Source organism: Babylonia areolata, chromosome 13, assembly GCF_041734735.1.
Source record: "Babylonia areolata isolate BAREFJ2019XMU chromosome 13, ASM4173473v1, whole genome shotgun sequence".
NCBI classification, from domain to species: domain Eukaryota; kingdom Metazoa; phylum Mollusca; class Gastropoda; order Neogastropoda; family Buccinidae; genus Babylonia; species Babylonia areolata.
Genome location: NC_134888.1, coordinates 15,936,849 through 15,953,855, shown reverse-complemented (window position 1 = coordinate 15,953,855; position 17,007 = coordinate 15,936,849). Strand labels below are relative to the sequence as shown.

The 17,007-nt window shown below is 41.9% G+C and overlaps 1 protein-coding gene across 1 annotated transcript in view; it reads right to left on the bottom strand.

Annotated features, from left to right (window-relative positions):
* Positions 1 to 3,756: 3,756 nt before the first annotated feature.
* The window catches only part of LOC143289091 (phosphatidylinositol 3,4,5-trisphosphate 5-phosphatase 2-like), a 65,656-nt gene continuing 52,405 nt past the window's right edge, over positions 3,757 to 17,007 (bottom strand). Inside the window, exons 25-29 of the mRNA XM_076597939.1 lie at positions 16,271 to 16,332; positions 13,178 to 13,365; positions 11,034 to 11,189; positions 8,639 to 8,797; positions 3,757 to 8,130 (exon numbers count right to left, since the gene is read on the bottom strand). Of these exons, the coding sequence (XP_076454054.1) occupies positions 7,876 to 8,130; positions 8,639 to 8,797; positions 11,034 to 11,189; positions 13,178 to 13,365; positions 16,271 to 16,332 (820 nt within the window). The 3' untranslated portion in view covers positions 3,757 to 7,875. The remainder of the gene's footprint in view (positions 8,131 to 8,638; positions 8,798 to 11,033; positions 11,190 to 13,177; positions 13,366 to 16,270; positions 16,333 to 17,007) is intronic.

The window sequence follows — 17,007 nt, the reverse complement described above, 5'->3', positions numbered from 1 at the left end:
AAACATACCTCAACACCAGCTTCATCTGGGTTGATTAAAAGGGGCAAAAACAATAATAAAATAACAAAGATAAAACAACAAAATATACACAAATACAAAAAACAAACCAAAAACAAAACAGACCAAAAAAAAAACAACAACAACACAATCTCCACTTCATCTCAACTTCAGATGCGCATAAAAAAAAAAAGAATGAAAGATGTTGCCGCTGTTGACCATACTAATGCTTAAAACTCTCAGCCTCATTCACATTTTATTTTCTTTGGAAGAGCTGGCTCATTGCAAAGCTGTCTCACCAGCTAAGTATTTGACAGCCAGGTTTACCTAGCTGCGCCAGAAAGGTGGTTGGTCTTCAAGGTTAAACCCTGTAATGTACAGCAGTGTGATGGACAGGATCTGAGGGAGCTACATTCATACACACACCTATACACACATTCACATATACACACACACACACATGCACTCACTACACACACACACACACACATGCACGCACACGCGCACACACACACACACATGCACTCACACACACACACACACACACACACATGCTGCACACACTCTCACACATTCAAATAACATACGCACAAATAAATGTTCACACACACACGCACACACACACATGCTGCACTCACTCTCACACATTCAAATAACATATGCACAAATAAATGTTCACACACACACACACACACACACACACACACACACACACACACGCACACATACTGCACTCACTCCCACACATAAAAAAACCACACACACAAATTCATGTTCACACACACACACACACAGATTCACACACACACACACACACACACACACAGATTCACACACACACACACACAGATTCACACACACACACACACACAGATTCACACACACACACACACACACACACACACACACACAGCCTACCTCTGCAACTGTTTTCACATGGCTGTCATACAGCAACTTAAAGGACCGACTGAAGAACCAATTCCACAAATCAAAACATTCAAGCAAGCCACCAACCAAACAAAGCAAACAAGATCAAATCCAAACAAAACAGAAATTCCCAGAGACAAAAAAGAAGAAGAAAAAAAGAAAAAAGAAAAAAAAAAGAGCATCTAATAAGACCAATGAGGCAATATATGTATATATATCACAAAGCATTAAAAAAAATAACACAGCATGCACAACACAATCGGTCTTCTTCTCTCCTCTTGCAAACATTCAATGATCAAAGTTACAGATGGCAGATGGATTAACCCATTCAACGCTGAAGAGGCTTCCAAACCATAATGATGTGGACAAAAAACAAAAACAAAAAACAACACACAGACAATACACTGTTTTTCCTCCAAGAATGCGTGTGAACACATACAGAAATACTGTCGAAGTCAGCTCCCTTTCCTTGCAGGTTTATGTTTATGCAGGAATGTGAAAACTGTTTTGTTGAGACAAACTTTGACACCACAACAATGAGCTAAAGCTGAAGGCTGTAACCAAAAAAACAACAACAAACAAACAAAAACACACACACACAACAATTCAGCAACATTTCAGGAAGAATAGAAAAAAACAAAGAAAAAACAAAACAAAAAAAAAAAACAGGACTACACTCCCCCACCCCCCACCTGAAAAATAAACACAAGGTGCATAGCTCTTTTGCAGCTTTGTTAACTGACAATAGCAGTAGTCATAGTGGTAGTAGTAGTAGCAGTAGCTGTACTTTCACGTACAAGTGCCCAAATGGACAAAAAAATATTCAAGACTTTCAAGGAGTAAAAAAAAAAAAAAAGCATGTGAATGGACCAGCATGGCAGAAAATAAGATAGGAAGAGACGACGGAGAGAACAGGAAAAAACCTGAAACAAACACTGCGACAGAAAAAAGAAATTATCTTCCTAAAATTACACTTAAGTAACATACTTACCGTGACCCACTAGTGCAAACTCTGGCAGGGGTCTGATTCCTGTCCTGTGCAAACTACTACCCACATATGCGTAGAAAACGAAAGTAGCTATAGCAGATAGATAACCTCCCGAAGTAGGTTACCTCCCCTTTGCATCCCTGACTAGCGCCCTCTTTTGATGGCAGCCATCTTGATAGAAAAGATGACATTTCTTGGACAGAATATCTCGAAAGTGGGGATACTGTTCATTCTGAATTTAGTGGATGACAGGAATCAGTTCAGATAAGGTGGTGGAGAAAAGATCGAGAATGTGAATGGTGACACTAACTGTGCAACATTCATGAAAACTTGTGTACCGTAATAAGTTACAAATCTTGGAAGATTGATCATCATGTTCAAAACATTTTCTTAAAAGATAGAAAAAGGAAAAGAGGAAAAGAAAAACAGATTCAACACTGTAGTAAGTTACAAATATCAATACTTGTATGGAATGTAAGTTCATTTCCAGCTGTTTTTCTTTTCTATCTTTCTTTCTTTATCTTATTTTTCAAATCCTTTGACTGCTCCTGACGAGCATACTTATCTGTGGCGTTTTATCATTTTGTTGAGATAAGATTCGGTTTACAAACCAGGGTGTCATTCTGCAGCAAAATGAAACACATCACTTAAAAGTGCACAAAAGAAGAAAATGCACTTTTTCTTTCTTTCTTTTTTTTTTTTTTTTGGTGTTGTTATTCAACACTGATCTTATTTCACTAGGGTATAGAGGTCAAGGGGTTAATTCTTTAAAACCATCCCATTCCTTCGCACCATCCTCCTCCTCCCCTCCCATGACCCCACTTCTCTCCCCCACCCACCCACCCAGTCCATTGGGTAACAGGAACTAAAAGAACTGTGACCAGAATGAGAGAGAAGAATTTGTCTGCCACATTCAGCTTGTGACGTCCAGCTGTGGTAAAAACCAATCAAAGTTCAAACAAAAAACACGAAAATGCCCAAACCTAGTTAATGTACACAAGCCCACAATTAGTTTATGTGCAGTTTTGATACAGCCAAAGATATACTATGTCAGGTTGTCAGGTTTATGAGAGTGGGGAAAGTATAACAATGCAATAATCTTACATAAATGAATATAAGTGTGTGTGAACATCCACTAACCTCCTCTCATGCCCATGTGCTCTCTCTCTCTTCATCTCTCTCTGTGTCTCTGTCTGTCTGTCTCTCTCTCGCTCAAACATTCTCTCTTTCCACCTCTTCTATCTTTCACATACACACACACACACACACACACACACACACACACACACACACAATGTCCAGAGGCCAGTAAGTTTGATCTGGTGTCAGATTTGTTAAACACAGGATGGAAAGCAGACAACAAAAACCATAGTTCACTTACAATATTTCCCCACACAGTAAACCTTACTGTTTACCATACTGCTAATCTGATAATGTCACACTATACACTGGTAGGATTACAATTAGGAACAACTTTTTTTCCCCAGTATAGGGTGCACTGGAATGAACTCACCCAAACTGCCACATGGAATGGACATATGCAGTAAAATATTATTTCTGGTATGCAATACGAGTACATGTTTTCAATCTGAACGTACATAAAAATAAAAATCCTACACATACATCTCCATTCAATCATCTATGAACATGATTCTGTCTCCCTAAACTGCACTCAGTAATGACTGAGGGTGTTTGTATCTGCATTCATGATTTTGTATCAGACCGTGTGTGTGTGTGTGTGTGTGTGTGTGTGTGTGTGTGTGTGTGTGTGGTTTGTTGTGTTGTGTTGTGTTGTGTTGTGTTGTGTTGTGTTGTGTTGTTGTTGTTGTTGTTGTTGTTGTGTGTGTGTGTGTGTGTGTGTGTGTGTGTGTGTTGTGGTATGTGTGTGTTTGCAAGAATCAAGCAGCAGTTTAATCTCAGTTTCTCATTTTCAATCAAGACACTGTCAAACAGTTTGTCAAAGTACATGTTTGCAATTCTGCTTGCTCTTTCAGTCACAGGAGTGTTCAAGGTTTGTACAATGTGCATCAAGCATCTGACATATGTTCATGAGAAACATAAAAAACAACACTCAACCCAAAGACTATTGGAGATAAATTGTTGATCTGCAAGCAGTTAACGTACACACACATTACCCCACAACTGTGGACATTTGACAACATGTAAATGGACACACAAAAATACTGTTGAACACTACAATGTAAAGTTCACAAAGTAATGGAAATGGAAGGACATTTGAAAGTTTACTTTATCACTGGTTCTTCGACATTTTCCAAATGACTTAATGAGCACAGTGATTTCTCCATTTATACACACACCAGCAATGTCTTTTTGGAATGGTATCTTTAAACTGATATTGCAACATATATACACAGAAAACCACTCTCACTCTCTCTCACTTCCTTTACCCTGGTGATGAAATATGTCAAAAACCATTTTTCAACAATGACTGACAACTACATGATCAACAGGAAGATATCCCCGTTTGTGAACACTGTGAGAAATGTGTAAATCTATGGGGCTGTTGTACGAACAAACATGATGTACAGAACACGAAATTCACCAAAAAATATACATGCCAAAAGTAGCTCCTTTGGGTGGAGAAGTAATGGAACTGGAGGGAGAGGGGTGGGGGTGGGGGGTGGGGGTGAGGAGTGAGGGGGGCACAGGAGTTAACATTAATTAGTCATATAAAAGCCAGGAGCCTCAGCCCCCAAGAAACACGTCACAAAACCAGCATGCAGATCAAACTGGGAAAAGTGTTTCCAACACAAAAGTCAATTATACAAAACAGTTTGAAACTGTGTTAAAGCCACAGGCATGAACCATTATGTTCAACAAGATGTTGTTCAAATGATAGGGACACTTGTGGCATATACCTCTCTAGAGATGCTCTAACTGAATGGCCCTGGAGTCCAGAACCGTATGTCAATAACTGAACACTGGATTAGGCCATGTGTGTGGTTTCATGCATATGTGAGTGTATATATATGAAAAAAAAAATCATATATACTTAAGTAGCTTGGCATACATGCACCAACACACACACACTTACTTATTGTCATGTTCAAATGTCTTTGTATGCACAAAAATTTAATGCCAAGTTTACATATTTTAGCAAGTTAACACATGCATACACACAGACATTCTCTCTCTCTCTCTCTCTCTTCCTATCTCACCAATCTATGACTTATTCAGTTCTTGTCTCAATGGTAGCCCTGCACATAAACCTGTCTTTATGCCCCAATAACACCAAATATAACATTTATTCCGGCAGCAAGATGACTCAAATTTGAAGAAACTTACCTTCTGCAGTGTCTGTTAATGTAATTCTCACCATATACCAACTCCATCAAATAGTATTTGCAGCCTGATAAAAAAACAACAACAACCAAACATTAAGAAGTGAAAGTGAAAGTGGTTATGTGAAAATGTAAAAAAAGAGAAGTCCAATAAAAACTAGTGGGGCACAACAAAACTGAAATATTAGCTGCACGGACAGCAGTTCAATGGTCAGCTACAACCAAGACAAGAGAAAATCGTTTTGTCCAGGGATGGTTTACTGTTCTTGGCTGCCAGGTGCAGAGAAAGAGTCCCAACACATGAAGATTCTCATATAATAATAATAATAATCTACAAAACCCACCTACACACCTACACAAACACCAAGTGGAATGGAGAGAGAATGCTTGACAAAGCATGAGGGAAAGTGCTGTGGTGCTCTGCAATCAAGAAATGAATGTGGGATTTGATTATTTTATCTTATTTTTCAAGAACTGGCCAGGAAAACCTACAGAAATGAATAGCTCTTACTAGCTGAGGATACCATGTCCATGCTGCCACTGACTGGATTTATTGATGATTACTATAAGAGACTCTGCAAAAGTCTAGCTTTCTTCTTCTTTCTCTAGTAACTGCTAGAGCTGAGAACGCAGTCTTAATTTCTCTCACTGGAATTTATTTTTTGTGGAATTGGGATCAGTCTTAATTTCTCTTGCTGGAATTCATTTTTGTGGAGTTGGGATCAGTCTTAATTTCTCTTGCTGGAATTTATTTTTGTGGAGTTGGGAACAGTCTTAATTTCTCTTGCTGGAATTTATTTTTGTGAAGTTGGGAACAGTCTTAATTTCTCTTGCTGGAAATTAATTTTGTGGAGTTGGGAATATATTCTTATTTTCGGTTGCTGAATCGTATCTTACCTTTTCCATATTGCCACGCAAAGCAGGTCACATCTATCACATTTCACAAGAACCACTCTGTAATGCAATGCACAAGATTGTCTGACCCTGGCCATTTCTTGAATAAATCATTCACGATATGTATGACAGTACCCGAACTAAAAAAAAAAAACAACACAGACCAAATTTATGTTGTTTTTCTTTTCTTTTCTGGGTGGTGGGGGTGGGGGTTGGGGAATGCCATTTATGCAATAAAAATCTGGACAAGCCATTAAAAAAAACCACTTAACTGTTGTTATAAGACCTGCTTACGGTGGATCCAAGAATACTGAAAATGTAATACACTACACACATGCTTTGTCACAAAGCAGCAACAGTGCAGTGTTGATGAGCGCACTGTCTACAGCAGTCAAGGGCCTAAATACATGTTTTTCTGACCAAGCGCCGATTTAAATGCAAACCTGCTTGATCAGTTACATGCTTTTCTGACCAAATGAAAACTTGGTCGACCAATCACTGACTTACATAAAAGCCTGTTTGATTTATCAGACATTTTTCTGACCAATTCTTGATTCAAATGCAAACTTAATCAACCAATTACTGACCCAGATAAAAAAAAAAAAAAACTGCTCGACTAATCACACACTTTTCTGACCACCTCTTCATTCAAATGCAAACTTTATTGACTAATCACTGACTCAGATAAAAACCTGCTTGACTAACCACACACTTTTCTGGCCAACTCTTGATTCAAAAACACACTTGATCGACCAATTACTGACTCACATAAAAGCCTGCTTGGCTGTTCACATGGTCTTATGACCAACTGTTGATACAACCGCAAACTTGATCGACCAATCCCTGACTCAGATAAAAACCTGCTTGACTAACCACACACTTTTCTGACCAACTCTTGATTCAAATGCAAACTTGATCGACCAGTCACTGACTCACATAAAAACCCGCTTTACTAACCAGATGCTTTTCTGATCAACTTCAAATGCAAACTTGATCGACCAATCACTGACTCAGATATAAAACCTGCTTTATTGTTCACACGGTTTTCTGACCAATTGTTGATTCAAATGCAAACTTGATCGACCAATCACTGACTCAGATACAAACCTGCTTTGCCCTGAAGTCTTGTTCCCCTAAGTGCCTTGCATGCTTCCTCCATAATTTTGGACCGTTTCAACACGCACACACCAAAAACCAGTGTGTTCATGAATAGGTCGGTGTGAGTATCTCTGTTTATTAAAACAAATTTGCCTTTGAAGCAGTTATTGGCTAATTAAGTGTGTATCAGTAATTCATTCATCATACATGACCTGTAAAACAGAATCTTTAAACATCAAACTTCAACTGAAAATGAAGCATTCTTAAGAAAAAAAAATGGGGCAATGGATTTCTCTTACCAAACCAAGTCTAACTTACAACAAGTACAAACACAACAACACTTTTTGTGGAAGGAGATCTGGTCATTCACTCCAACAATGCCAAGATAAATATGGAAAAGATACTGAAAGACACACACACAAAAAAAAAAAAAAAAAGAAGAAAAAAGACAAAGACATGAGCAGCTCCCCTCTGAAGATGAGTGAGACCTTGTCACACACACATATATGAACACAAGTTTGAAAGAAAAACGAAGCGTCGTTCAGCTCTCACGAAATCCAAATGCTTCAAGGTCCACACTGCACGGAGAGCCTGGAATGACGTCGAACAATGCCATGCCCTCACATGTCATGATGCACAAGACAGCGGAATGACGTCCAGCCTTCGCTCTCAATTGTTCTGATACTCTGACAGCTTGGCCAGTTCGTGAACGCTCTGGAGAAGACGGGTGCGGTGGTCAGGCTGACGGATCCCCATGCTCATCACCTGTGCTGCTGTCAGGTTGAGAACCGAACCCATGGAGTCGCAGCCCTTGCGTAGAAAAACCGGCAAGTATTCCAACAGTCCCAGAGTCTTTAACCACTCTTCTACTGACTTCGGCCGCGACAAATCCTCATACATTCTCGGCGGTGTGTCTGCCTTTGCCTGTAAAAAAAAAAAAACCCCAAAAAAACAAGGTTTCAGGAATCATTTGATGAGGATATGAACAAAACAAAAAAGAAACGAATATAAACACTTTTGCTTAAATGACTGCTCAACAACTTTATTCTACTGAAATTGAAACCTTTCATTTTCAAACTGGCATGCAATTAAAAAAAATGATAAGGTAATCCATCATGAATGTTCTTTCTGTCACAAGAAATGTTGCGCTCTGAAGCTCACGGGAACAAGCTATGATCAAAATTAATAAAACACAGGAGTTGGCAGGCCTGCTCAAGAGCATACACACACACATAGAAACACACACACACACACACACACTACAACACACCACAAACACACACCCAATACAACACACCAAACCACACAACAGTGCAGCACAACACACACACCAACACTCACCCACCTACCCCCAACCCCCTCCACACATTTCAATCCCCAACCACCTCCCCAACACACACTCACACCTTTACCCACCCACACACCCACTTACTGCAGGAGGGGAAGGTTTCAGTTTGCGGGGGACGGGGGGAGGAGAATCTCGGGGTCCAGCATCTCTGGCCATGGGCAGTGCGGGAGGGGAGGCTGATGCTGTCGCCCCCTGGTGTTCTGTGGGTGACGTGGAGCCCACCGACACCGTCACAGGGATCACCTGGCGGAAGAGTTTCAGTTTCTCAAGGAGGTGTTACAGCATTCAGACAAATCCTTTTACGCTACACCACATCTGCAAGGCAGATGCCTGACAGCAGCATAACAGCCAGGCCTTGAGTGCATGCTTATATATTTGTGTACCTATCAGAGTGGATTTCTTTTCACATAATTTTGCCAGAGGACAACATTCTCGTTATGAAATGGATGGATGTGTATGATAGTTGTGTCTGGATACCATCAGAACAGCAGTCCTGCTGTCCTGACCGGTTAGAACTTTATTCAGTTACATACTCACGATGATATGGTTGGAGTGCGCGTGTGTGCGTGCGTGCTTGAGTGTGTGTGTGTGTGTGTGTGCGCGCGAGAGCGTGTGCGCATGATTATAGTCACACACACACACACATGCACATGTATCAAAGATACATTACAACAAAATTTTCCCAAGGGAAGACAACTCTCTTCTTACCGCACACTCTTTTACGTGTGTGCAACAAACTGCATGCTACACACACACAGGAGGCCTGGGTTTAACCATCCCATATCTGAATGACCAGCGTCCAGACCACAGATCACACACACCTACCTGACTCCCTCCTGGCCCACCTATCTGAATGACTGGCATCCAGACCACACACACCTGCCTGACTCCCCCCTGGCCCACCTATCTGAATGACTGGCATCCAGACCACACACACCTGCCTGACTCCCCCCTGGCCCACCTATCTGAATGACTAACATCCAGACCACAGATCACACCCACCTACCTGACTCCCCCCTGGCCCATCTATCTGAATGACTGGCATCCAGACCACAGATCACACCCACCTACCTGACTCCCCCTGGCCCATCTATCTGAATGACTGGCATCCAGACCACAGATCACACACCTACCTGACTTCCCCCTGGCCCATCTATCTGAATGACTGGCATCCAGACCACAGATCACACACACGCCTGCATGACTACCCCCTGGCCCATCTATCTGAATGACTGGCATCCAGACCACACACACCTGCCTGACTCCCCCCTGGCCCACCTATCTGAATGACTGGCATCCAGACCACAGATCACACACCTACCTGACTCCCCCCTGGCCCATCTATCTGAATGACTGGCATCCAGACCACAGATCACACACCTACCTGACTGCCCCCTGGCCCACCTGTATTAATGACTGGCATCCAGACCACACACACCTGCCTGACTCCCCCCTGGCCCATCTATCTGAATGACTGGCATCCAGACCACAGATCACACACCTACCTGACTCCCCCCTGGCCCATCTATCTGAATGATTGGCATCCAGACCACAGATCACACACCTGCCTGACTCCCCCCTGGCCCATCTATCTGAATGACTGGCATCCAGACCACAGATCACACACCTGCCTGACTCCCCCTGGCCCACCTATCTGAATGACTGGCATCCAGACCACACACACCTACCTGACTCCCCCCTGGTCCACCTATCTGAATGACTGGCATCCAGACCACAGACCACACACCTACCTGATTCCCCCCTGGCCCACCTATCTGAATGACTAGCATCCAGACCACAGATCACACCCACCTACCTGACTCCCCCCTGGCCCATCTATCTGAATGACTAGCATCCAGACCACAGATCACACACACGCCTGCATGACTACCCCCAGGCCCATCTATCTGAATGACTAGCATCCAGACCACAGATCACACACCTGCCTGACTCCCCCATGGCCCACCTATCTGAATGACTAGCATCCAGACCACAGATCACACACTTGCCTGATTCCCCCTGGCCCACGTATCTGAATGACTAGCATCCAGACCACAGATCACACACACCTGCCTGACTCCCCCCTGGCCCACCTATCTGAATGACTAGCATCCAGACCACAGATCACACACCTACCTGACTTCCCCTGGCCAATCTATCTGAATGACTAGCATCCAGACCACAGATCACACACCTACCTGACTCCCCCCTGGCCCACCTATCTGAATGACTAGCATCCAGACCACAGATCACACACCTGCCTGACTCCCCCCTGGCCCACCTATCTGAATGACTAACATCCAGACCACACACACCTGCCTGACTCCCCCCTGGCCCACCTATCTGAATGACTAACATCCAGACCACAGATCACACACCTACCTGACTCCCCCCCCCTGGCCCATCTATCTGAATGACTGGCATCCAGACCACACACACCTGCCTGACTCTCCCCACCCCCCACCCCCTCCCTGCTCACCTGTCTCTGGGCCAGGCTGGACTGCCCCATCATAGGCCGCGATCTCTTGTTGGGGATGGGAGGGGGTGGGGAGCCGGCGCTCCTCCCATTGGTCGATTCCGCTCCGGCCACGCCCTCCGAGTGCAGGCGCTGTACTCCCGGGTCTGGTAGAGGCGCCTGATGAAAACAGTTTATTTGTTTATTTATCTATCCATTTATTTATTTACTTATCTGGGCATTTAATATTAATATCGTTCTTCTTCTTCTTCTTATCATTAATACTGTCATCATTATCATTATTACTATTATATTTTGCAGCAGTTGCAGGCCAGGGTCTGGTAGAGGCGCCCGATGAAAACAGTTTATTTGTTCATTTATTTTTATTTATTTATTTATTTTTTATTTACTTATCTGGGCATTTAGTATTACTATCATTCTTCTTCTTCTTCTTATCATTAGTATTGTCATCATTATCATTATTACTATTATATTTTGCAGGAGCTGCAGGCCAGTGTCTGGTAGAGGCGCCTGATGAAAAAAGTTTATTTAGTGATTTATTTATTCATTTATTTATCAAGCATTTGTCATTACTATCATTCTTCTTCTTCTTTTCATTATTAATATTATTATTGTCATTACTATTTTATTTGGCAGGCGCTGCAGGCCCGGGTCTGGTAGAGGCACCTGATGAAAACACTTTATTTAGTGATTTATCTATTTATTCATCTAGACATTTCTTCTTCTTCTTCTTCATACTATTATTTTCATCATTATTATTATTACTACTTTATTTTGCAGACGCAGCAGGCCTGGGTCTGTCAGAGGCGCCTGATGAAATCAGTTTATTTGTTTATTCATTCATCTATCTATTTATTTATTTACTTTATTTAGGCATTTATTATTACTATCACTATTCTTCCTTTTATTTTCATTATTAATACTATCATTATTATTATCATTACTATTTTATTTTGCAGGCGCTGCAGGCTAGGGTCTGGTAGAGGCAGCTGATGAAAACTGTCTATTTTTCTGGGCATTTATTATCATTTACCCCTGATAACGGAGTATGGATGCCTACATGACGGGGCAAAAACGGTCATACACATAAACCCCACCTGTGTACATCTAAGTGAACATGGGAGCTGCAGCCCATGAACGAAGAAGTAGAAGATTATCAATATTTCATCTTTTTTTTTTTTGTTGAAACATCATCATCATTCTCATCATTATTATCATTATTACTATTGTATTTTATTTAAAAAAAATTCTTTTTGAACATCAGAAGCAGTTTATCTCAAGGTAAAAGTCATCACCTCAACCACCTCCTCACCCCATCCACAACCACACCCCCATCCTCCATCCAGTGTGGTTATGGTCCCAACTACAACCCCTCACACACATGTCCCCGTCCTGTCATGACCACTCCTCCCTCCCTCACCCTGCCACACACACACACAATACTCATTTCTACCACAACAAACACCCCCCTCCCATGTCTACTCCTCCCCCCCCCTGTCATTACACCCCCACCCCCCTTCACAACTGACCCCCCCCCCCCCTCCAATCTTTACCACACCCATCTCTACCATAACCTTCCCCCCAATCTCTACCACGCCCCACCCCCATCCCTACCACAACCAACTCCACCCATCTCTACAACAACCAATTCCCAGCCCCCTATCACAACCAACCCAACCCTCACCCCACTGCCCCATTCTCCCACGGGCAACCCCCCCCCCCCACCTCCTCCGCACCCCCACCCCTGACCTCCCCATACCCTCACCCCCATCCCTCCTCCACCCAGTGCCCACCACCAACACCCACACCCCCCCACACACACACACCAACACCCATCCCCCGCCCCTCACACCCACATCCACACACACCCACACCCACCCACCCACGCACACACCCCCACCCCCCACATCCACACCCTCGCACACCCACCCACCCACACCCCCCACTCCCATACCCACACACACTAACAGCCACACACACCAACACCCCACACACACCAACACACACCCACACACACACCCACCCACAACCACAAACACCCACACCCACCCAGACACACTGACACCCACACACACCAACACACACCCACACACACAGACACCCCCCCCCCACCCACACACACACACACCCCACCCACACCCACCCACCTGTGGCCTGGAGGCAGCCATGGCAGCCACCTCCTCATCTGTGTGGACGATGAAGGTGTTGGCTCTCTGGGGCGGGGGCTCGGGGGGAGTGGCGGGGGCCAGGGGGGTGGAGGTGGTGGGGCCCAGTTTGGGGGTCACTGGGTGAATCTCCTCCGGGTCGTGGTACTCCGTGTCCAAGGCGATCACCTCTGGAAAAAAACAAAATGTTTGTGGTTTTTGAGTTTTTCTGGGTTTTTTTCTCTCTCTCATTTTTTTTTGTGGTGTGTGTCACAGAATATGGGACTTCTGCATGTGTGAGTGTGTGTGTGTGTGTGTGTGTGTGTGTTCAAACGTCCTGTTTTCGTACATTTTGGGAGATACAGGACTTTTTCATCTCTGTGTGTGTGTTTAAAATGTTTTGATGCTTTCATACATTTAGATATGGGGACTTTGTGTGTGTGTGTGTGTGTGTGTGTGTGTGTTCAAATGTCATCATGTTTTCAAACATTTCTGGAGAACTAGGGGCTTCTTTTCATATATGTGTGTTCAGAATGTCTTGATGTTTTCAAATATTTTGGGAGAATTGCGGACGTTTTTTGTATTTGTGTATCATATCTGTTATTATCATTACTGTTATCACTATTCAAAACTTTGCCTATTAATGTTTATTTAGTTTGTTATACGAATTTTCTATGCTTCATACACACTTCCATTCACACATTAAAAGAAAAAGTTACAGGGATTGGGAAATTCAATTCATGAATCGCATACCGTTTATCACCAAGAAACAAACAACAGCACCACCAACAATAAAAACCCTGCAACACCCTGTGTTGTAGCCCGTTGCATACAGCTACAGGAACAGAGACAACGTTCATACACAAAAGCTTAACCATCAATTTTTTTTTTTACTGCCGTCATTTTTAAACGCATCTTTCCATCCCCTTCTCCTCTTCATTTCCACATGCTTGTTCCAGAGTAGATGTTCAGCTTTGATCCACACGCAGAGGAAGATAAAAGAGAGACAGACAGACAGACAGACAGAGAGAAAGATAAAGATACAGACAGACAGATGTAGATGTAGATGTTTTATTCATATAGGCAATAGCCCCTTAGAAGGGGGTACACATGGAATTGACATTAAGTCGCATATTACTACAAAGAAAAATTACGTTACATAAGCATTGCGTTGTTTAAAAGCTCTATGCAAATATAAAGCAAAATGTTGTACAATAGTTTCGTTCGTAGACGACAATAACAAAATTAGTTTAAATAAACAAGGCTGTCTATAAAATTTGAGTGGAATTAATCGTTCTCTAATATTTCTCAATGCTGGACAACTAAGCACAAAATGGACCTCATCTTCAGTTGATTCTTTGCATAATGGGCATAACAAATTACAAATGTTTGACTGCCTATAACGATACTGATGAGTAAAAATATCAGAGACACCGAACCTAAATTTTGTCATTAAATACTTCAAACCTCTAGCAATATGCATACGCATATAAATTGGAACATTATGCAAATTATTGATCATTCTGTATAGCTTAAATCTGTCACTGTCCTGGATATGAGAATTCCAACTTTGCCATCTGCAATCAACCAATCTTTTGCGGAACACACGAATAAAAACATTTATATCTTCAACACCTTGATTTAGCCATACAAAACCAAAACCGTACTCATATAATTTCTTTCTAACATTTGAAACCCAATTTCTTCTACCCTTATTATCTAAGTCTAACAACATTTTGTATGCTTTATATGGCAATCTGTGTTCATCCATTTGTGTTAACTTGAGCCAGTACTTAATACATTTAACAGTAGAGAGCAACGATATTGGGTATCTGTCAGTCTCACCATAGACGAGATCATTTGGTGTCTGAAGGGAGACCCCTAAAAATTTTTCAAAGCATATAGATGAATTTTTTCACAGTGTATAGCAGCAGAGTCAAGACCCCATAATTCTGCCCCGTACTGTATCATAGGCTGGATCTGAGAATCAAATATTTTTAGGAATAATTTCAGAGATTCATTTTGTACTAATGACAATTTCTTCATGACATATAACAATGCATTTTTTTGCTCTACTTGCAAGGTTTTTACATGCAAATGTAAAACTCAAACGTGTAGAAAAATAAATACCTAAATATTTGTATACATTCACAATGGGCATTATAGTTCCGTTATAGGTCCATCTTTCTCTTACAGACAAATAACCTCCCTTTCTAAATACAATTATATTACTTTTACCCATATTCACTTTTAGTTGCAAAGCAGCAGCGGCTCGTTGTAGACTATTCAACTGACTTTGTAATCCTATTACTGTTTCTGATATTAATACTATATCATCAGCTAAAAGAAGAATGAAAATTTCCAAAACATCGCCTATGAATGTTGCACCGTGTCTTCCATTTTTAATTACTTCCTCTGTCAATTCATTAACAAATAAAGAAAACAAAACTGGACTACAAATATCACCCTGTTTAACCCCAGATGTCTAATCTAATTTAGTTATAGACTTCCTGGTTAAGTTTTTCAATCATTTATTTGATAGAGGTATCTATCCTGAAAGTTGGACTGAGTCAACTGTTCTTCCATTGTATAAAAAAGGTGATACTAAGAATACCAATAATTATAGAGGAATTTCCCTGTGTAACGTATGTAGCAAATTATATAGCGCTGTAATAAATAGGAGACTCCAGGAATGGGTGGAGGAACACAATATTACAGGAGAATTTCAAGCCGGATTTAAGTGGAATTACACTACTGTGGACCATATGTTTACGTTAATGGCTTTCATACAGAAACAATTTTGTTTAAATCACAAATTATATGTTGCTTTCATTGATTTTGAGAAAGCCTTTGATTCTGTCAATAGAAGTATACTTTGGCCTATTTTATGGAAAAATGGAATACGTGGAAAAATTTATAAATGTATTATGAGTATGTATGATTCTGTAAAGGCAAGGGTGCGATGTGGTGCTGCTTTATCAGAATACATCAATTGTACAGACAGAGGGGGACAGAGAGAGACACACACGCACACAGTCAGAGAGTGATAAAGACAGACAGACAGACAGACAGGGGGAGGGACAGACTGGACCATACCGTAAGTTTTCCTGGATCTGGACATGCGGCTCCTGTCACTGCAGCGTGTGTACCAGATGCCCCTAGAAAACGCACATAGTCAGACCATGCTGAAGTGGATTTTGTATTTTTTATTATTTTTTTTTCAATTTTTTGTTGTTGTTAGGCCACCATCTGCACTGTTTCAGTGGCATTACTCCCACACCACACTCTTTTTTTTTTATGTGGAGTCTCCAACCTCTTCTTTCTTTGCTATGTATTTCTTTTCTTTTTTTTCTTTTTCCTCCACTTTTCGGTTATTTTTTTGTGGGGCCTCGGGCCTCCAGCCTCCTCTTTTCCCCCCATATATTTCCTTTTTTTTTTTGTTTTTTTTTTTTGTTCTTTTTTTTCTGGGATCTTCATCCTCCACATGACTCATTCAAAGTCCCATATACACAATCATACCCATTCCCAGAGCCGGCAATCCTCAAGGAACTATCGATGTTAGGTTGCCAGGAGGCCACAAACCAGAGGGAGACCCTGCACTGCTGCTGTGTCACTTCAGAGGTGTTCAGTAGTGCCTGTTCTGATTTCACGTACACAGGACACCAATTATGGAAGCCCCTACAGACAATAATAATTGTTTAATTGTAGATGGGCGCAATAGCCGAGTGGTTAAAGCGTTGGACTGTCAATCTGAGGGTCCCGGGTTCGAATCACAGTGACGGCGCCTGGTGGGTAAAGGGTGGAGATTTTTACGATCTCCCAGGTCAACATAT